Here is a 21473-nt window from a genome sequence, read left to right as displayed (position 1 = left end):
CATTCTGCTCACCATTCTCCAACCTGATGAAGTCGGTCTGCTCTGGGAATGCTGTCGATATGAGCCTGACCAATCAGCTATTCCCTTCCTAGGCTTCTTTAGAAATGGATGCCACTAGGTACCTGGCAGGAAGGCATCTTTAAGCTCCTCAGACAACCTAGAGAGCCCATGTCCATCCCAACCCTTAAGGGATCCTATCAAGTCAGAGGTCGTTCCCCTGCCCAGTGTTTTCATCCTGGCCACCTCAAAGGACCATTTGAGTTCTTACTCCATCTTTTACAGTTCCAGCCATCCCTGCCCTTCCCCAGTCCAGGAGACATGATGGGTCCTGTCTCCTCATCAGCTGTGAGAAGTCCTTCCTGGGTACACCTCTCACTTGGTCCTGTGGGGTCTTGGCCCTCCTTCCATCCTTTTGTGGGTTTTGTTCTTAAATATCTTTGTTAGGATGGGGTCTCCTGACAGACCTGGATCAGCCCAGTTTGTGATACAGCTGTGACAAGCCTAATTGATATCTGGATTGTGCTCTTAAAATCTCCCAGCTGTAGGCAGGTTGCCTAATTGCTCTGGGCTCTGCTTGGCTTTCCAAACCTTACTCTGATTTGTTTTGCTTGTTGTTTGGGAACAGGGTCTCACTCTGTACCCCAGGTTATCTAGAGCTTACTTTATAGACCAGGCTGTCCCTGAGTTTGTAGCAATCCTATCTCCTGTGTTCTGGGATTACAGGCGTGAGCAACATGGCTAGCTTCCTTGCCTCTCTCTGAGGACTCTTGGGGGGTCAGGGCTTTAGATGGGTTCAGCTTTCCTTCCCATGATATAGGACCCCTAGGGAAGAGGTGATTGGGGTCAGAGATGCAGAGCTGGAGACCAGCAGCAATCCTTCCCAGCAGGCCCCCACTCACCTTGGGCTCAGCAGGGCCCTTTCTGCTGCTTCCTGTGCAGCTGGAGAGCCCGAGGGACACCCCAGCACCAGCTGGGAAGCTACAGAGCCCGAGGGACACCCCGGCACCAACCTGTGCAGCTGCAAAACCCGAGGGACACCCTGGCACCAGCTGGGAAGCTGCAGAGCCTGAGGAACACCCCGGCACCAGCTGGGAAGCTGCAGAGCCTGAGGAACACCCCGGCACCAGCTGGGAAGCTGCAGAGCAGTGGTCCCAGAGAAGTAGGATGCTGCTCAGAAATGCTGAGCGGGCAGACCCCGAGGCTTCTGGGATCTTGTTCCTATGGGTGGGTCACAGGAGCAGCCTTGGAATGTGCCTGACCTTACTGTCCCTGCCAAACAGCAGTCAAGGCTTTAATGTGCTCCCCTGGATAAGGACAATCCAGGGGAGCACTGCACTCCTAATTTCCAAGGGTTTAGTTCAGTGACGTTAAACAGTTTGTTATGTTTATAACTGTCACCGTTACCTATCTCCAGAACCTTTTTATTTTACAAAGCTGACACCCTATACCGTTTAAGCCCTAGCCCCCTCCCACATGCTGGCCCTTGTCCCCGTCTCTGCTTCTGTCTCTCATGCCATTCTCTGGAAGCGTGGTGTAGGAGGATTCGGGGTGCGTAACCAGTTCAGTGCACTCAGCATAATGACCTCATGTTGGAGCACACGTCAGAACTTTCTCTTCAAGACTTAGTGACATTCTGCTGTGTGGGTTAAGCGGTTCTGCGCACCCATGCACTGGTGACACTTTTAGCAGCTCCCTTGAGAAGTGCAGCTGTGGGCATGGTGTGCAAGTATTCGGGTTTCTTGGTTCCTTCAAGTGTGTTCCAAGGGGTGAAATTTTGCACCGCAGGGTCACTCTGATACTGCTTTAAGGACCTGCTGAACTGTTTTCACCAGTGGCTGCTCTATTCTGCATCCCACCAGCAGCTCATGAGCGATCCAGTTTTTCTGCACTCCTCCCAGCAATGAACTCCTTGTCTTATTGACAGTAGCCATCATAATAGAAGGTAACTTCTTGCTTTGGCTGTGATAGGAAGGTGTTCCAACCATCCCTGGCTCAGTAACCTCTGGATTCTATTGTGAATCAAAGCCAGCTAGATTAGGTCCTCAGTCAGCCTCAGATCGGTCCCTTAATGCTGGTGACCTTAAACAGGTTACCTCTGTGAACTTTGGTAGCCACTTCTTGAAGGGTGTTGGTGGGAAAGCAAAAGCCAGGGTGGGCACATAGGAACGCATGCCTGCACGTGAGGGCACTTTACTGGGGCACCAGGGCCAGGACAGTGGTGCCAGGGGCACCATGAGAAGAGTCAGCGGATGGTACAGTAGGCTGAGCACAGTGGTACATGCCTGTGGTCCCAGTTACCTGAGAGGCTGAGACAGGAATAATGATTGAACCTAGGAATTTAAAGCCAGCTTAGGCCACATAGAAAAAAAAATTCCCTGCTAGTGCAATGACCCCAGCAAGAGTGGTGCCTGGACTAGACACCTTCCCAAGCACTCGACTCCAACAGAGAGCCTTAGTCCTCTGGCGTACCCTTCTAATCTAGTCCCCAATATCTCACTGTAGCCCGTATGTATGTGTGTGTTCTGTGTATAAGTTAAAGTACACATGAACTACTATCTGGTACACAATTTGGTGACACTTGCTGGTTCCTCTTTCTGGTTCTCAAACTTTCCCATCCCAAATGATAGCCCTGAGCCCAGAGGTGGCTACCACCTCCTGCCAGTCTCTACCATGCTGGTCTGCCGTGGTCTCCAGGGGTCAGCCTAGTGCTTGCTGAGATGGAACTCAGGCTTCATACTGCCAGGCAAGTGCTGCTCTGTCAATCTGCATGCCCACTCTTGTTCTGAATGCTTCCTCTGATTTCATCCTCATCGTCTGGGATACAATGCCCTGTTGTAGGAGGCCACTGGTTCGTTTTGGCTGCTCAGACCCGAAATAACCACAGACACTGTATTAATTAAAATCACTGCTTGGCCCATTAGCTCTAGCTTCTTATTGACTAACTCTTACATATTGATTTAACCCGTCTCCATTAATTAATCTGTGTATCGCCATGTGGCTGTGGCTTTTGGGTAAAGTTCTGGCATCTGTGTCTCTGACTCCGCCTCCTTTCTCCCAGAATTCAGTTTAGTTTTCCCCACCTGGCTCTGTTATTTTGCCCTATCAACAGGCCAAGGCAGTTTTTTTTTATTCACCAGTGGTATTCACAGCATACAGAGGGGACTCTCACATCAATGACCCCAGATGGTGTGTGCCTTACTGTGTCAACATGGTGGGAGAACACGTGTGCACTTGAGACAAGTCGGCCTGCTTCTTGTGATGCCAGGACTCCACAGTGGTTGGCGAGTCCCTAGGACTCATGATGGCCTGCACTAGCTGGTGGTCTGGGAAGAGACCAGGGCTGATAAGCTAACTTGTTATTTAGAGGAAAAGGCGAAGTCTAGACTCAGGGAGTGATTAGCAAAGAACTGTTTGCTCTGGCTGGGCCCTGGCTGGGTTCTGGCTGTGTCTTGAGTAAGGAGGGAGCCTTCTGGATTGGGAGACATCCATTGAAACCCCTCCCTTAGCAGCCTGAGCTGCAGTCTTCTCATGGGTCACAGGCTAAAGAAAGGCCCCTGGGTAGTATGAATGACCAAGCAGGCTGGGCACCAGGGAACCACTGGAACCTCTTCTCCCCAGCTGTCTCTTAGTAGATGTCCCTGTGCGTGGCTGGAGAAGCAAAGATGGAATCTGAGTTGAGTTTTCTGGAAGGTCGGGGGGTGAGGGAGGCCAACCAGAATGGTACCCAGGTAGAGCTGAATCTGTCCTCTCAGTTGAGACCCCAACACAGCCTGGAGTAACACTGCTGTGTGTCTCCTTTCACATGGTGAGGCTGAGGATCTGCTTGTTCACAGGCCAGCTCGTGGCCTGCCTCTAGCCCATACTGCTGCCCCCTCCTCCCATGTATAGGAGACCCTCTGGATGCTGCTGGGCTCAGGAAACCCTGGGAAGATGCTTAGGTTAGTGTGGCGTGGTATCCATGAACTTGGGGGGGTTTAGGGAATAATGTGATAAGCTGTTGATTTGCTGTATTAGGAAATAAGCCCACCAGATGCCTCGTTCTCTGGTCTTGCTTGGCCTGGCTGGACTGTGAAGAGCAGGTGAAGAGAAGTCTGAGATGGAAAGCTCAGGCCACCCTGTGCATGGCTGCCTGCAAATGCAGCCCACTGGTGAGGCTGCGGAAGCCTAGGGACAGGAGGGAGTCTCTCTGGAGCTGTGCGCACCTCAGGCCTGCTGGGAGGAGCAGAGTGCAGGCAGCCTCCATCTCATTGCTGAGGGAAAGTTCAATTCAATTTAAAAATTAGAACTCAAGGGGCTGGAGAGATGGTTCAGTGGTTAAGAGTACTTTTTGTTCTTCTAGAGGACCTGGGTTCAATTCCTAGTACCTACCATGGTGATTCACGACCATCTGTAACTCTAGTTCCAGGGAATGTGACTTCTGGCTTCCACAAGCACCATGCATACGAGTGGTGCACAGACATATGTATGCAGGCAAAACATATACAATAAAATAAAAATTTCCATAAAAAATAGAACCCAGAGGCAGAAATGAATCTCTCTCACTGTCATCCAGTGCAAAATTGCTCTGAAGGAAAATGGCTCCTGTTAGCCTCTGCTGTGGAGGTGGCTGCAGGGCATTTGCTTCCAGTTAACTCTCCCTGTGGAACAGATGGTGCTTTCATGACACATGAAAGTGAATAGCTAGAATGAACCCCCCCGCCACACACACACACACACTCTCTCTCCACCACCTCTATACACATCTCAAAAGACTGGAGCAAGTGAGCCATGGTGCACTTTGCCTCTCTGCCCTACTCCTCTCCTAACCACTGGGGGAAAGTCCACTGGTGGCGCAAACAGAGTCACAGTGGACCATCCTTGGGCACAGGGGCACTGAGTCTTTGCGGTGTTTGCTATGGGCTCTGGACCTTGTCTGCAGTCTCCTCCCTTCCCAGCTGGGTCAGAAATCGCTGGTGGGGAGCAGATGTCTGCAGGTAGATCGCAAGACTCAGCCTGAAGGTCTGGTCCATGTCTTTCCCACTGCACGTGTGTGCGAGGGAGCGCAGGAAGGGCTTGAGACTGGGAATCTAATTTTCCATGGCCTCAGCAGCAGGATCTGTAGGGTGGAGGAGCCACTGTGCTGTCCAGAGAGTGGGCTGTAAGTGCAGCAACCTCTCACAACCCTAGGTGAGTGATGCCACCTAGCTCCATGGCAGCTACAATTTCAAACCCATCTCAGAAGTTCACCCTGGAGTTGCAGGAGAACCCTGAACCAGGGCAGCTGAAGATGGCTGAGTTTGCCCTGACATTGTGCATTGTTGGTCACAGGTCACCTGTGGGTTTGCCCTGACACCATATACTGCTGGTGGCAGGTCACCTTCCAGCCTCTGCAATGGTGTTTGCTTCAGGCCCTTGTCCTCCCTCCTTTCTCATCTCCTGACCTGTGCTGAGAGCCAAAGTGACTGTGTCCAAGACCTGAACATCAGATCGGTGGGGAGAATTCGAATGAGCCTAGGTTTGGTGTGACCCAGGAATAACATCACAGCAAACACCTTCTCCAGGGAGTGAAGGATGTGTTCTGCTAAAAGAGCCTGGGTAATGGATGAGTCTCTAGTGACTGGGTTAATGAATGGAAGGAAAAAGGACGGATTGTTGATGGGAATGTGTATGGATTGAGGAAGGGATGAATGGATGGGGGGGGGGAGTGGGTAGCGAGTGAGTGGGTAGATACATGGATGGACAGACAGATGGGTGGGTGGACAGATGGGTAGGTGGTTCAGAGGGTTGGAGGAACCTGTAGACAGAAGTATATGCAGTTGTGTGTGAACAGTAAATCTCCATGTCTCCTCTTAAGCCTTGTGACTGAGGACAGAATGGCAATGTGTTTGTACACGAGTGCTTGCCTTACACATTCTTCTTTTGTACCGCGTTCATATTCAGCACTTCCTCTCTCCAGTGCCCACACTCCCTCCTGGTGAGGCCCGGACCCATTACCGACCTGCTTCCCTAAACCCTCTACCCTCTTCTGTGCCGGTTACCACAGAGAACCCGAGTCTCCAAGCCCACCGACGCTGTCATTGTTCACATGAGTCCCTCTGCTCAGACTCGCCTTTGAAGAGGGCCTGCAGTCACTTGGCACAAAGCCTAGTTGAGGGAGGACATAAGGGCCTTTGATGGGACTGGAAACTTAGGCCAGTTGCCCAGGTCTGGCTTGACCTAGGCAGGGGCTATGGCAAGCAAATCAGCATGGGCACAGCCTTCCTCAGACCTAGATTTGTAAGGAGAATGGTAGCCATCACCACACGTAACCCATGCCAAGCTCAGGCTCCAGGCGCTGGGCTTGCTGTGCACCCTGTACTGCAGATGTACCCATTTCTCCTATCAACTTAATCCCCATGCTCAGTACCAGCTGGCAGGGCCTTAGTGTGCACACTGGTGGCTCTTGGACTGAACCCTGCTAACGTGCATGAAGTCATAAATGATATTTTACATTTATGTCATAATTTGTGACTTCTCATTGAAAATATAAGAAGCTCTGACAGGCCTGGGTCTTTGGTCTTGCGTGGTTCTCATGACACGGAAGACTACACAGTTCATGCCGGAGCCTGAGTCCTACCTGTAATGCCTCGGTGGTTAGTGAGCGTGTGACCCCAGGGCTGACAACTCTGAGAAAGGCAGGAGACTTGCCTTATATGCTATGACATGTGTGCCCTTGTCCTGTTCCACAGCTTCACACAGGCCATGGTGAGCCAGCCCAAGATGGAAGGCCTGGATAATCACACCACCTACTTCCTCGGCCTTGTGCTCCTGGGTGGGGGCGTCGTATTTGTGCTGTCCAGCTTCTTTGCACTGGGGTTCACTGGGACCTTTCTAGGTAAGACCCTGAGGTATGGGGTGACCTTGGGCAGGTACACTGGGGCGCAGGGAGGAGCAGAGTCCTGTGATTGTCATCTTCTGTCTGATGTGCCTTGAGAAGCCCTGGGGACCCAGCCTGTCATGGTTAGGACAGATTCAGTTTTTTGTTTTTTTTGTTTTTTTTTTTTTTTTTTTTTGGTTTTTCGAGACAGGGTTTCTCTGTGGTTTTGGAGCCTGTCCTGGAACTAGCTCTTGTAGACCAGGCTGGTCTCGAACTCACAGAGATCCGCCTGCCTCTGCCTCCCAAGTGCTGGGATTAAAGACGTGCGCCACCACCGCCCGGCTTAAACAGATTCAGTTTTACCAGCTCATTGGACTCTAGAACACCAAGCTGCTTCCTGGGAGATAAGAAAGACCCTAGTCCTGGGTGATGGGTCCCAGGGTGCTCTCTCTCCTGGGTTCAGCTCCCCTTGAAGAAGGCTCTCAGTCTTGTTTGCATGGAAGAGTAAGGTAGTAGGTTGCCTGGGTGTACAGGGTGCGCAGAGTGCATCTGGGACTGGGTGAGGGCAGACGGGGTAAGACCCTCTACTGCATGACCACTCTTGGGTTTGCTTAGCACATTTGGCTACCAGGTGGCAGGATCTTGGGTATGGTAGGTACAGGCAAAGCTTGTACAGGCCCAGGATGGGTGAAGGGCAGAGGGACGTGGTCTCTCCTCCATCCTTCACTCCCTGGGGCTCTGGTACTTTGGTCCTGGGAACCCAAAGTGGTCAGGTCTGGCCAGAAACTTCAACTCATGACAACAGTGACTTCCATTATCTTGAAAGCAAGAGAGGGCAAGCTCAAGAAAGACTTCCACAGAAGAGACTGTGATAAAGGGGCTTTGAGAATGTTGATGGAGGGAAGGTAGTGGCCCCATCTACAAAGTGCCCATTCCAGCTACCAAGATGTCTCTGGGGCTAGCACAGCGACAGGAGAGCTGGCTCTGCACAGAGGCCACCAAATTGTCACCTAGCCTTCCAGGACAGACATATTGGCCTGGCCTCTGCCCAGGCCAGGCTGCCCCGCAGCAGACCTGGAACTTTGAATTGTGTGTTTAGGAGTGACTGTGCATGAGGGACCAAGAAGCATATGAGCTAGGACTCCTAGTGCTGCCCCTGGTGGCTCAGCGTTTGCTGCTCAGGCAGGAGATGCCAGGAGCCATCCTGAGAGAGTGAGGCCAGCCCTGGAAGAGGGGAAGCAGAGTGCAAGTTGGAGATGAGCAGGTCAGCGTGGGGACTGCAGGAGAGCTGTGGCAGTTGGGACAGGGTTAGGGAGCTGGTAGAGACCCTGACTCCTGACCTCCCAAGGAGGTAGGAGCCTTGGAAAGGATCTCAGCAACAAAGAGCTGGGGGTGGGGAATGGTGGGGCCAAGACCAGAGGATGGAGCCTCATAGAAACTGATCCTCCTCAGAGAGATAGGGGCAGGGAGCAGCAGGAGGGTCCCCCTAGGACTTGTGCATACAAAAGGGGCTGTGACCACCTGAGGAAGAGATGAGGTACTATCAAATCCTGGAAGATAGTAAGCAGGGCTGAGGGATGGGGTGGGGAGGGTTGCAGGCAGTAGGGATTGAGAGTCAGGGAAGGAGCTTGTGGAGCTACCCAGATGTTGGAAGACAGATGGGCAACCACCACGGATGGTCAGGGCCACGGATGGTCACGGTGAGTCAGAGGGGTGCAGGCAACTCTGACATGGCTTTTGGAAGAAATGGCCTAGAAAGCAGAGGGTCCTGCCAGCTTTGGAAGTAGAGAAGAATGGTCCCTCTCCTGTGACTCAGCCTGGAGCGGGTTTCTGTGCCACCTACCGTCAGGCCCCACTGCCCCGCTTCCTACTTCCTCCCAGTGGTCCCCGGGCAGCCTCCTGGACTCTTGTACCTTTTGTCCCTGACAATGACAGCACCATTTCTACCAGGCCCCTCCTGCGGGTGCTCCCCTTGTTAGGATGGCTGCCCTACTTTCTGCCTGGGATGGAGCTGCATTGTCTTTCTGGTCTAATGGGGGACAAAGGAGAGGCTACTGGGAAAGGATGCCCTGGCACAGTGGAGACACCATGTAGAGACCTGAGCCAGAAGCCTTGCTCTGTGAGAGTGGCCTGGTTAGGTGGATGAGTGACTGGCTATCTGGTGATCTCCCCCAGGCTGACCCCCAGAGTGACAGGAGGTACGGGGTGGACAGGCTGGAACCACAGCTAACCTGTCCCAGTTTGTTGCTGCGAAAAATACCATGAACAAAAGCAGCCTGGGAAGGAGGGCTGTAGCTGGCTTACACGTTACAGTCCATTGCTGACTGAAACCAAGGCTGGAATTGGAGGCAGGAACTGAAGTAGACTATGGAGGAGTGTGGCTTGCTGGCTGGCTTTCCATGGCTTGCTCAGCTACCTTTTATACGACCCAGGACCACCTCCTCAGGGATGGCACCACCCACACTGAGCTGGGCCTTGGCCCTCCCACGTAATGAAGAAAAAGCCCCAATAGCCATGCCCACAAGCCAATCTCATGGAGCCAATTTCTTAGTAAAGATTCTCTCCTCCCAGGTGACTCTAGTTTGTGTCAAGCTAACAAAGCTAATCAGCACCCTACCATCTGGTACCCCAAGAGGAAGACTGAGACTTAGGAGGTGCAAGGGGGAGGCAGCCAGGGTGGGAAGAGGAAGAGCCAGGCAGATGAGGGAGGGCCGATACTCTGAAGGTACCGCTGGGAAGGGGCTCTGAAGGAGGGAGGGAGGCCCCAGGAGGGAGCTCTCCACAGACAGGATAAGGCTTCTCAAGAGAAGGACAGGCAAACACAGAGGCACCTGGCTGGAAGAAGGGGGAGACCAGTGGCTGGGGCTCAGAAGAGGACCAAGCTGGGAAGCTCAGTGCCCAGCTCACTCATGAGCTGGCGGGAAGGCTTTGATCCTGTAGCTGTGGGCTCTGACCCCACCACTAACTGGGGCCTCCTGGGGCACAGGGCTCCCACCTTACGTGCAGCTCTTCCAAGGCTCACTGGGAACTTCCTCCAGTAATAGTGTAGCCAAGGACGCAGATGGCTAAGTGACCCTCACCTCCTATCCTGTCTCATCCACAGGTGACTACTTTGGGATCCTCAAGGAGGCCAGAGTGACCACATTTCCCTTCAACGTGTTAGACAACCCCATGTACTGGGGGAGTACAGCCAACTACCTAGGCTGGGCACTTATGTGAGTACTTGGTGCCCTGAGGACCCCAGGTGTCCAGACCCAAACTGAACCCTACCCTCTCGCCCTGCTAACCTCCTGATCTCCCAGAACACATAGTTCCTCTCCCACGCTGCATGATGTTGTCCCTTCTGACAGGAACCAGCCTGCCTCCATCCCTAGTCCATTCTTCCAAACCCAACTGATGGTGTCGCCTCCTCCAGAAAGTCCTTTCTGCCTTCAAGTGCCCCGTGCTGGAGTCAGTGACCAGTGGCCTGTCTCCTCTCTTTTGGCAGAGCCGTGCACATGTCCCTCTGTGTCACCAGAGTGCCCAAGAGTGAAGGTCACTCCAAGCTTGGAGTGGCCAGGCCAGGGTTCTGAGGCCTGTGGCAGCTGCCTCCAGAGGGCCTTGATGCACACTGCTAAGATGAGGCCCAGCACACTGGGGACGGAGCCTTCACTTGAGGGCTGACTAGAGATACACCTTTACCTGGCCGCAGATGCTGACCCAGTAGGCCTCCCACAGCCTGTCTCCTACTTCTCAAGTCTCTTTCCCACATATGACTCCCTAGGAGACAGGGCAAGAGACACAGGCCCTGGGCCCCTCTTTCTCCAGTCCTACAACAAGGAGTGGAGGACTCTGGGCTCTGGGTGATCATCCGCCAGCTGGACTGCCTTGTCTACCCTGAGTTGTTAGGAAATCAAGCTGGGCCAAGGTGACAGTGAGTGGCCAGGTTTTCCTGGCGATGGGGGTGTCAGGGAAGCAGCTGACAGGACTGTTCTTCGTGTCCTTATCTCCACCTCTTAGCAGGGCTTCAAATGTGTTTACCATGGGCCTGGTGTTGCTAGCCAACTGTCCCCCCCAGAGCCCTTGAGGGCACTGTCACCCACCCCAGTGCCTTGGGTGAACGCAGGGGAAGTTCTTTCAGAGTCTCCCACAAGCCTTTGGTTGGGGTCACTGCAGTGACTGTTGTAGACAGTTAAAGATTTGCTTCATTTAGGAATCATGACAGCAGGTCAAGGCCAATGAGGCCACAGTGGGGAAACTGAGGCCGAAGACTGAGTTCACCTCAGGCCATATAGTAAAACTGGGGCAGAGATGGCCTTGGTGCTCAAGTTCCTGGCTCCAAAGTCTAGCCCTTCAGGTCTGCTTGCTTTTCGTGTGTCAGTAGTGAGCTGTCATGCTCACTGCCAGCTTGGTGTTGAGGGCTCTCAACACACCAAGACCAAGGTTTCAATCATCAGCCATCTTCCAAGGTCTTCCCTGACCCACAGAACCTCATGTAGCCAGAACCACAGCTGAACCCTGGCTAGGGACAAAGTGCCTATTTAGCCAGGACAGAGAGGAAACATGGCCATTGTCCCCCTCAGGCCATGACACAGACATCAAGTTCCAAGTTGGAAAGGACAGCAAGGACAAAGTCCTAGTTGAGAGCCCAGCTAAGTTCCCTATAGAGGGAGGCGCACGCTGAGAGCTGAGAGTTGAGGGCGAAGTTGAGCTCAGGGCCTGGGGCAGTGGCAGAGGTGGTAGTCGGAGTGAGAGAGCACATGAGCTCCACAGATGTTCTGCTCTGTGCAGTGAGGGCTCCTGTGTCCCTGCCCCTCCCAGACAGACTGGCCAGTGTGAGGTCCAAGTGGGCATTAGGGAGTGAGCAAGGCAGAGGGCCCTGTCGGGCACACACACTCTTGTGCCCTCTGCCCTTGGGGTATGTGTGATGGGGTAACCCGAGGCTTGTTCCCATCCTTTCTGGTTCATTCCCTTCCTGCTGAAGTGAATGCAGCAGCCCAGGCCCCGCAGGAGCCAGTGGAGCCAGAGGTAACCATAGAAATAGCCTGGGGGGCAGCTTGACAGCAGCTATTTCTGGAAACCCGAGGCAGGCAAGCTCGGCTCCTCCCTGCTGTCACTAACAAGCTGTCTGCATTCATCGGCACAGTGAGGTCAGACACTGGTCACCTGCAGAGAACCACGACAGACACTCTGTGTATATTCTGCTGAGGACTTCTGTCCTCTGGGCTGTACTGCTAGGGTGCTGGAAGAACAGCTCAGGGCCCGGGGCACAGCAGAGGTGGTAGCTGTATCCCAAGGGCGGGTAGGCCTGAGTTCTGTGCTGTGCAATGGAGGGGTCCTGTGTCCCTACCCTTCCCAGACAGAAACATAGACTGACCAGTGTGAGGTCCAAGTGGGCATTAGGGAGTGAGCACAGCAGAGAGTTACTGAGACTGCTGGCTCTGAGGGGAAGATCTTGCTGTGGGAAGACTATCCTTACCATAGCCAGGGCCACCCCAGACGGTGGCTGTCGGCTGCGCCTCTGTACGGGCAGAGCTCAGATGGCAGAACTTGCCCATGAGGCCATGTGCTCACGGCAGCCCTGGGATGGCTTTTTACAAGAGACTTATTTTCTAAGAACACTGTCCGGTGGCCAGTGGGAATGTTCCCTGTCCCCGAGTCTTGGTCTCAGCAGGCACTGCCTGACAAGGTGTCCTTCCTCACCTCTAGAAAAATCACACTTAGGAAGAGACACCTCCAGGCTTAGTTCACCCGAGGGATCCCAGCATCAGCCGAGGACCCACCCACTATGTTGGCGGGAGTGTCTAAGTTCTTCCAACTGATGGTGTGTCTGTCTGCAGGCACGCCAGTCCCACAGGCCTGCTGCTGACGGTGCTGGTGGCCCTTGTCTACGTGGTGGCTCTCCTGTATGAGGAGTGAGTAAAGCCCTGGTGGAGTGGGAGATGGATGTGGTGGCCAGGTTAGACCAAGCCTCTCATTTAGAATGGCTTCATCTGGCCGGGCAAGTTTTACCAGGCTGCTGCCCGCCTGGCTGAAGAGACTGGGGGTGGAGAGGGCAATGCCTGGTACCTGAGACCTAGGCAGGCAGGCAGGAGACATTGGTCCCTCCAGGCTCCTCTTGCTCTTTGAAGCCTCTGGGAGACACTGGGAATGTGGATCCTCTCGTCACTGGTGGAGCAGGTTCTGCTGCTGGGGTGCAGTAGAGTCCTGGAATGGCCCCCTGGAGCCTTTTCCTGTCCACAGGCCCTTCACTGCTGAGATCTACCGACAGAAAGCCGCCAGGCTGCACAAAAGGAGCTGACGGGGCCATGGGGATCTGTGGAAAGCCGGACTGGCCTCCCGGCTGCCCCAGGCATCAACTGTTTGGTGGGGAGAACAGCGCTGGCCACCACACCTGTGCCTTGGAAACCAGTCATGGAGACCCCGGGCGTTGTGCCCTGTGACCACTGAGTCTCCCATCCTCATCATGCCCCGACACACTAATAAAGGCTTTGTGACCTCAGTACCTCTCTGGGCCCCTTTCCATCTGGACCCACGAGGGAGAGCAGGGCACTGGATTCTAGACTGTAGGAGGGCCAAGCAAGGCAAGCACTATGTCCCTGGAGGGCTTCTGGGCCAGACTGGTTTGGTCCTTTCTCTCCTGGGCAGCCTCCTGATGCTAAGATTCACAGTGAACTGTCTCTCCAAAAGACCTCAGCAATAGAACTGACTGCAGCCACAGCCTCTCCTGGGCACCCGACACCCTGGATCACCTACTGTCCACGCCCCAGCCCTTGCAGGACATGCCCTCACTCTGGGAGACCCCGTTCAACCATCCACCAGCCTGAGGGTGGAGGTCTGTCAGGTTAACTTAACTGACACTGTCATTCCGCTTTGATTGCCTCCCAAAGAGAGGATGTAGTGGAAACCCCTGTGTCCATCTGAGCTGGGTCAAATTCAGCGGGAGAGGTGGTGTAGGCAGGGCACAAATGACCAAGAAAGTGTGATGAGAAGTTGACGCTGGGGCACCAGAGGACACCAAAGGACCGCCTTCCTCTGCTCCGCCTGGCACTGTGTGGCCCTTAGAGCTGGACCCGCCTTGACCCCCAGGACTCCAGGTTCCTAATAGATAGATGGCTTGGGAGTACCTAAACTTGCTAGACTTTGGGGTGATTATCCCAACTCACCAGAGGGCCTCACCCCTTTAGTCTCAGCTGCATTCCTTTGTCGGGGCTCCTCACTGGCCCAGAAAACCTAACAAAATTTGAGGGTCCAAAGGATCAACTTGTACCCATTCCAGCCCAGGGCTGTGCAGCCTCAGGGACTCATGGGACAATATCTAATTGCGGCCTTCCCTGACACCCTGTTATTGTCAGCCGGGTCTCCTGCACAGGGCTTGCACAGGCTTTTACAAGTACCCTGGGCCTGCCATCTCTGCACACGGGTCTCCTGGCTCACATGACACCTTTTATTAGTGTGGCCTCAGTCTTGTTGCCCTGGGCCCTTGACAGGGTCTAAGGCCGTCACCCTGAGCCCTGCCCCTCCCTCACACACCTCTGGGGGATGGCAGGTGCCAAGACCTCTGAAGCAAGCAATCTTTACCTGTGTCCTCACTACAGATAGCCCCATGCTAGTTCCGTCCCACAGCCCTGGCAGATGTCCTGGTAAGGCCAGGCCAGAGAAACATTGGGCCCGATGGTACCAGATGGAGCAGAGATGGCTCTCTTTGCCAATGCTGTCCCCTTATCCAGTCCTCTGTACTAAGGGGGGCTCAGCTCTGATCCCTGGTGTCCCCGCACGGATCTACTGGCTTGGTTGCCAGGCTGTGGGTATGGGCAGAGGGAAGAGGCAGCCCCAGCTCCCTGACAGCTGGGTGGCGGCAACAGCCAAGGCAGACAGGGAGGTGACATGGCTTCAGAGGAGAGGGGGCTGCAGAGGGCTTGAGCGAGAGGAATGGGATGTACATTTTTTTTTCTCTGAGGACAGAGGGCCATATGTGTCCTCATCATGCACTCAATAGGACTGGACATGTGTCTGAACTCCAGAGTGTCAGTCACAGTCCGGCAGGAGACAGAGGGGATGGAGCACACTGGAGGCTCAGCAGGCTGAAGTGGTCTGGTTGCCAGAGAGCTGGGGCTGCCTCCTGATTAGTTGGCCCTACTGCTTTGAGTCCAGATCAAGACAGTTTATTGTGGTGGGACCACATAATAGGGCAAGCTGCTCACCTGATGGCCAAGAAGGAAATAGTAAACGAGAAGGCTGGGGCCCCACAATCACATTCAAAGGCAGACTCACAGTAACCTGAAGGCTACTCACCATGTCGCACCTCTTAAAGGCTCTGCCACTTCTGAAGAGCACACTCTGGGGACCCAGACTTCCAACCTCCAGACTGGCAAGTGATGGAATTTGGTGAGGTCCTTGCCAGTGGAGACTGCAAAATCCCAGAGCGGCCCCAGGGCATTGCATGATGAGACCACATCCTGATGCACCTCCCTGCTTCTCTTCCAGTGAAGCCCCAGACCCATTGGACCTTATGCCCTCTCTTAACCATGACCTCTCCCAGAGGGAGGTCCTCCAACGCCTTCCAGTCGGCTGCAGTTTTAGTGTGCGCTTTGGTGGGGGCACTCAAGTCATAGCAGATCCCTTGTTACTGCTGAGCACTCCACTGTGTGTAGACAGTGTCTTATTTATCCATCCAGTGGGTGGACACTGGGTGGTTCGCGCTTCAGGACTATTGTGGTTACCACACCGCTGTGAACGCCTGTGTACATCTTTACACACGGAGATGGATGGTTTCATTGCTTTTAGGTCTGTGCTTAGGAATGGAGTTGCTAGGCCACCGGTAACACATGCTCGATAGTGTGAGTCACCTCTCAACAGTTTAAAGTGTTGTTATCATTTGATTCTCTTTTTCAATGGCCATCTTTTCTGAGATGGGTCTCTCTGTGTAGACTTTCTCGCGGTAGTGGGGGTTGAATCCAGGGCCTTGTATCCCTCCCCGCCCCTCCACTGAGGTGTGTTCCCAGCTCTTCGCTGTGTGCTCAGATGGTTCTGTGTGGTCAGGCTCGGATGGGACGGCATTGGAGTTGAGAGCAGCAAGCAAAAGGAAACAGACTGAAGACCAGTTCTTTGTGCTGATGTGTTGAGGCCCAGAGGCGAGAGCTCTAGAGGGCTCTTGGAAGGTGCTGGGTTATGAAACTCATGTCTCATTGAGTCCAGCCTAAAGGACCTGACCTTGAAGACAGAGTCTCCTCTGTGGGGTGGAAGTTGAAATGTCCCTCTCCTACCTGACCCTCCGCCTCACACGTCATTCTGTTTTGGACTCCGAAGGATCCTGAAGGCTGATGCGTTAGGGTTTAGGAAGGCTGGGGGAAGCAGGGGCTGGCTGGCTTTGCAGAGCGAGCTAGCAGGACTGTGGTCATGTGGATGAAGGGATGGGGTTCTGGGGGAGGGATATTTTGTGCCCCACTACTCTTTCATGGCCGGGATCTTCCTGCTTTGGTAGCAGAGACATGGGTGACCGGTACTAGTGGCAAATGAGAGAGTGACAGACAGCACCAGGGCCAACTGTGTATCGGTTCCTGGCTCCTGCTCTGCCCCCTCCCAGGGTGAGGAAGGTACCTATGTAGGGTGGGGGAGAAGACAGGCCCAGTCCTGTCTCCGTCCCAGCGTTCCCCAGTGACCACAGGAACCACTCAGGCATGCCTTCCCTGCTGCCAGGGCCTCCTCGAGGTTCTTGTGTTGTTTCTGGAATCCCAAGTCTGTCTCAGTACTTGCCTCTGCTCGCATTCCATTACAGCTAGGGAGTTTACTTTCCCCACCATCTCTGATGGCTGGACCAGGGCTGGACAGCTCTGGGCTTCGTTACCCAGGGCCCCCGGGTCACAGAGGAGGAGCAGGGGACTAGGGTTATAAGAAGTGGGGCAGAGATGAGCCGCAGGGGCCTCTTGTTGTCAGTGGGTAACACAGTGACACCAGGTGCCTTTCTCTGTGACCCAACTTCAAAGAATCTTCTGAACCCTGCTTGCCTCTGGATGGAGCTGTGTGGCTGGCATCTCCAGGTTGTAGCCACTTGCCATCTTGTGGAGTGCCTGGGTGTCTAGTTCAGTCCTGAGCAGGAAGCTAGGCTCTCTACGAACCTAAGTGCTAAGAGCACGGCCGTGGCAGCGAGAGCTTCCGGGAACGGAATGCCCCTGCTGGCTTGTGGGGCAGTGTCCTGGGGCCAGCGGCGGGAATTGGCATTGTGTGGGACTGCTCTGCCTGTCTTGCGCATCCCAGTGATCATGTGACTAGATGCTAGTCTGCATCACAGAGCATCTTGGGTAAATGAGCCTCAGAGGTGTCAGGAAACCACCGCACCTACCACTGCCACCTTGCATCTACGAAGGGACTGAGGTGTGATGTTAGGCCCAGTCTTGACATCGACTGTGGAGGGAGAGGAGGCCATGAGTCTAAGCTGAGCCTTGGCCCTCAGGATGGCTGTTGGTGGAGCTGGACCACATCTATGACCCTGCCACCCTCCTAGTCTTTTTTTTTTTAAATAATTTATTTATTTATTTATTTATTATATAGTGTTCTGGCATGTATGCCAGAAGAGGGCACCAATTCTCATTATAGATGGTTGTGAGCCACCACGTGGTTTCTGGGAATTGAACTCAGGACCTCTGGAAAAGCAGCCAGTGCTCTTAACTGCTGAGCCATCTCTCCAGCACCATCTATTCTTATCCCTTGGATCTTCCTGGGACTGGAGACCCAGGGGAATGGTGACATTGACTCTGGCCATGCTGAGTCAGAGCCCCAGCCTCCCACACAATGTCTTCTAGAGGCAAATGAAAAGGGCCTCAGTCTGGGGCCAACAGCCTTGGCTTGTACCCTTGAGCGTCCCGGTCCTGCAGTGAACACCCTGTGCTAGTTGCTGTACATAGCGGTCCTGTATTTGGGCTCAGGTTCTTCTCACAGATGCGGCCAGACACCCCAGATGGAGAAGGGAGGGAGGTGAGCAGCAGCAGGGGCAAGAACCAAGAGGTGAAGGGCTCACCCCACCCGGCCTGCCCTAGATCTAACTGATGAGGCTCCTGGTTACTCAATTGCTATGGAGCAGCCTGGAGGGAAGGGGAGTGGATATTGAATCCTGCTAGACTGAAATGGCCAAACAATTGCAGCAGCCTGGGTAGTGGACACTGTTGGGGGGGGGGGTGGCAAAGGGGATGGGAGGGTGATGCACAAGCAGAAGTGAAAATGGGACAATTGAGAGCCACGTGGCCCAGGGGCTCAAACCCCAGGCCTACTTGCTAGGTAAGCAGCTTGCTTCCGTGTGCGTTAGTTTCTTCATCTGTGAAGCACAGAGTGCTGCTTCTCCCTTCCAGGGAGTGCATTATCACAGGCCCAGGACCACCAAATCAGCACTCCTGGGCCATGTGGCCCCTGGGCAGGATGGAATGAAACCTGGGGGGTGGGGGGGGGGCACTATGCAAATATCTCAGTAGGTGGAGTGACAGCCCTGCCTGTGGGGCACAGAGACTATCTGGTAGGGTGAGTGGCATCTGTCAGCTCGTGGGTCTCTGGACTTTTCCTATTCAGGCAAGGTCAGAGCAGAGTGAAAACCCAGCTTGACTTGGTCACCACAAGCAGCAGCACACACATCCTATTTCTCCCCAAGCATTTACTCGGGCCTGGTTACTGATCAACCTGCTGCTGGCTTCCTCCTTGGGCAGCCTCCCTGGCACTGTACACTTCTATTGTTCTGACTAGGCCCTGGTCTTGGAAAGTGTTTGCACTTGTAATTTGACAATCAAGGAACCAGTGTCATCTTCCAGAAAGGGAAACTGAGCTACGGAGAAGGCTGTGCTCTCAGGCCTCCTCCGAGACTTTAGGCCTCATTCAGCTCCCTCAATGCAAAATGAGATGACTGGCCCACAGGAGGGAAAAAACCGGAAAGCCATGGGAGACTGTAGGTGGGGGATGTTGACCTAAGACTGATATTTTTTTAAAAAGACGTGTCTCTAAGTATGTCGTCAGAGACAGAGAGGATGGTAGCTCTCCCTTGCTGAGGTCCCCACAGACCAGATTATCTGTAACTGGGAAAATATAGCACAGGAGTGGGGGTCGGTTTCAGTTGGCTCCCCGCCTTAAATCTCCTGGTCTGGCTACAACCTTGAGCCTCCCAGCACGCCCGCGGGGCTCCCTGCTTCCCTCTGGTGGCTGTAGCCTAAAGCGCGGACCTTAGCGCAGGAAACCCCCAAACCCCGAAACCCCACGGACCTTCCGGTCCTGGCAGCACGGGTCCTGGGACCCGAGGGGCTGGCGCTGGGGTAAATTCCCAGCACACCTGTTGTTATCACCGGGTCATATTTTCTGGGAAACTGAGACCCAAGGAAAGTGAGCACCCGCGTACTGGTGTTGAGAGAATTGGGATCCCAGAGGTCAGAGAGTCACCGGCATAGCCAGGACCCCGGCGACCTCTGAGGTCCCTGAGGCCAGCCTGGATCCTCGCGTGGCGGTAGTTTGGACTTAGTTTTCCTTCCAGCGCACGTAGGGCTGGAGCGGAGCCGCAGGCTCCAAGGCGGAGGTCGCTGAGTCTAGGAGGAGCAGGGCGCTCCTGGGGGCGGGACGTGACGCACCTTGGCTGGGAGGCGCCAGCCCGGGCGCTCCGGCTCTCTGCATATAAGGGCGGTGTAGGGCGCAGAAAGCCAGAGCCTGCTGTCCCCAAGAGTCAAGCCAAGCTCGAGCGGTCTCAAAGACAAGCTCTTCTGCCACTCCCGAACCTCTGCCTTCTCTCTGCCCTGTATCTGCTCCCGGAGCCCCTCTGCCCAATGAAACTGGCCGCGATGATCAAGAAGATGTGTCCGAGCGACTCTGAGCTGAGTATCCCTGCCAAGAACTGCTACCGGATGGTCATCCTTGGCTCATCCAAAGTGGGCAAGACCGCCATCGTGTCGCGTTTCCTTACGGGCCGCTTCGAGGACACCTACACCCCTACCATAGAGGACTTCCACCGAAAGTTTTACTCGATCCGCGGCGAAGTTTACCAGTTGGATATACTGGACACGTCCGGCAATCATCCGTTCCCCGCCATGCGGCGCCTGTCCATCCTAACAGGTGAGTGGGGGGCCCGACTGGGATCCCGGGGCCCGAGTTTTGGGGAGGGGGTCTGGTGTATCGCGCATAGGGCCGCCGACGTGCGCTGTTCCACTCCTGACAGCCGCCCTCACCTTTCCCTCTCATTCCCCTATAGGAGACGTTTTCATTCTGGTATTCAGCTTGGACAACCGTGACTCATTCGAGGAGGTGCAAAGGCTCAAACAGCAGATTCTGGACACCAAGTCTTGTCTCAAGAACAAAACCAAAGAGAACGTGGACGTGCCCCTGGTCATTTGCGGTAACAAAGGGGACCGGGACTTCTACCGCGAAGTGGAGCAGCGGGAGATTGAGCAGCTGGTGGGCGACGACCCTCAGCGCTGTGCCTACTTTGAGATCTCGGCTAAGAAGAACAGCAGCCTGGACCAGATGTTCCGTGCACTCTTTGCCATGGCCAAGCTGCCGAGCGAGATGAGCCCCGACTTGCACCGCAAGGTGTCTGTGCAGTACTGCGACGTACTGCACAAAAAGGCTCTAAGGAACAAGAAGCTTCTGCGTGCGGGCAGCGGCGGCGGCGGCGACCACGGCGAAGCCTTTGGAATCTTGGCGCCCTTTGCCCGCAGACCTAGCGTGCACAGCGACCTCATGTACATTCGTGAAAAGACCAGTGTCAGCAGCCAGGCCAAGGACAAGGAGCGCTGTGTCATCAGTTAGAAGCCCCCAGCGTCGGTCACAAAACCTGAGGACCTTTTTTGTTCAAAAGTCAAATTGGACTCCTGGGCTAGCCCCGCGTGCTCGGTTGCCATGAGGGCGCCAACTGGCCTCCTCCCTCGCTTGAAGCGACCCAGCCCTGCGCACCGGGAGACGCTGCCAGACCATTAAGGGACAGTCATCTGTTGTGAAAGGAAAGAGAACTGGCTAAGACTGGACTCTCTCGCCACTGATACCCAGCTGGTGCCTGCCCTCACTTCTGAGATGCCAGGACCCAGTAGAGGGGTACTTGGCATTTTTCTCTGAGACTTGAGAATGAGAGTAACATGAAGTTCATCAGCCTGTGAGACTTCTTGTAACTGTCCTGCCTGCTGGAGGGCCAGGACCAACAAAGCATTATCTTGTCTGTGATTGGTGTTGCCATGACAGCAACCTCTGCAAACTGGAAACTTTAGCGTGAGGTTGGGCGGGGGGGGGGGGGTTTTCAATCATAGGCAAGAGACTTGTTTACATGTGTGTGTGTGCGCGTGTAATTGCTCAAAGATAAGCCACAAAACTTGCACTTTAATTTAGTTCTGGTGTCAGTATGACATGAACAAAAATCTCTACATTTCTATTGTGTGAGGTCTTTATTATTTTTTTAATTTAAAATAAAATAATTTTAAAAATGGAAAATGGGGCTTTCTTTGCTCTTTTAGGGAGCTGGGTTTCTGCCTCAGTGGCAGTGGTCAAGCAGAACTGAGAATGGACCTTGCCTTCTGAAAATGGCCTCCCAGCTTCAAAGTGGGACATGCTCTAGATCTTTCTGGCATTCTCTGTCCACCCTTTGCCTATTCCAGAGGGCCTCACTTCTGGAGATATATTCACACTCCCCTTCCACACAGTCTGTTAC

At 54.1% G+C, this 21473-nt stretch overlaps 2 protein-coding genes across 3 annotated transcripts in view; both read left to right on the top strand.

The window, feature by feature from the left end:
• Positions 1 to 13250, top strand: part of Pemt (phosphatidylethanolamine N-methyltransferase) — a 75927-nt gene extending 62677 nt beyond the window's left edge. For both annotated transcript variants that reach the window (XM_057775535.1, XM_057775534.1), the window contains 4 exons: positions 6708 to 6853; positions 9939 to 10050; positions 12655 to 12729; positions 13058 to 13250. In XM_057775535.1, coding sequence (XP_057631518.1) covers positions 6708 to 6853; positions 9939 to 10050; positions 12655 to 12729; positions 13058 to 13115 — 391 coding nt within the window. In that variant the 3' untranslated portion in view covers positions 13116 to 13250. The remainder of the gene's footprint in view (positions 1 to 6707; positions 6854 to 9938; positions 10051 to 12654; positions 12730 to 13057) is intronic.
• A 6064-nt stretch (positions 13251 to 19314) lies between these two features.
• Positions 19315 to 21052, top strand: Rasd1 (ras related dexamethasone induced 1). The gene is made up of 2 exons (XM_057775290.1): positions 19315 to 19891; positions 20028 to 21052. Exons 1-2 carry the CDS (start codon positions 19606 to 19608, stop codon positions 20582 to 20584), a joined length of 843 nt encoding a protein of 280 aa, XP_057631273.1. The 5' UTR covers positions 19315 to 19605; the 3' UTR covers positions 20585 to 21052.
• The last annotated feature ends 421 nt before the right edge of the window (positions 21053 to 21473 follow it).

Source organism: Chionomys nivalis, chromosome 7, assembly GCF_950005125.1.
Source record: "Chionomys nivalis chromosome 7, mChiNiv1.1, whole genome shotgun sequence".
NCBI lineage: Eukaryota > Metazoa > Chordata > Mammalia > Rodentia > Cricetidae > Chionomys > Chionomys nivalis.
The sequence above is the reverse complement of the archived record's forward strand: the minus strand, read 5'-3'. Positions and strand labels throughout refer to the sequence as shown.

What these genes read in the sequence shown, in the direction of transcription:
- Rasd1 (XM_057775290.1), top strand. Translation starts at nt 19,606, where the DNA reads ATGAAACTGGCCGCGATGATCAAGAAGATGTGTCCGAGCGACTCTGAG. An exon ending in GCGCCTGTCCATCCTAACAG is followed by an intron (nt 19,892 to 20,027) that starts GTGAGTGGGGGG and finishes ATTCCCCTATAG; the next exon opens with GAGACGTTTTCATTCTGGTA.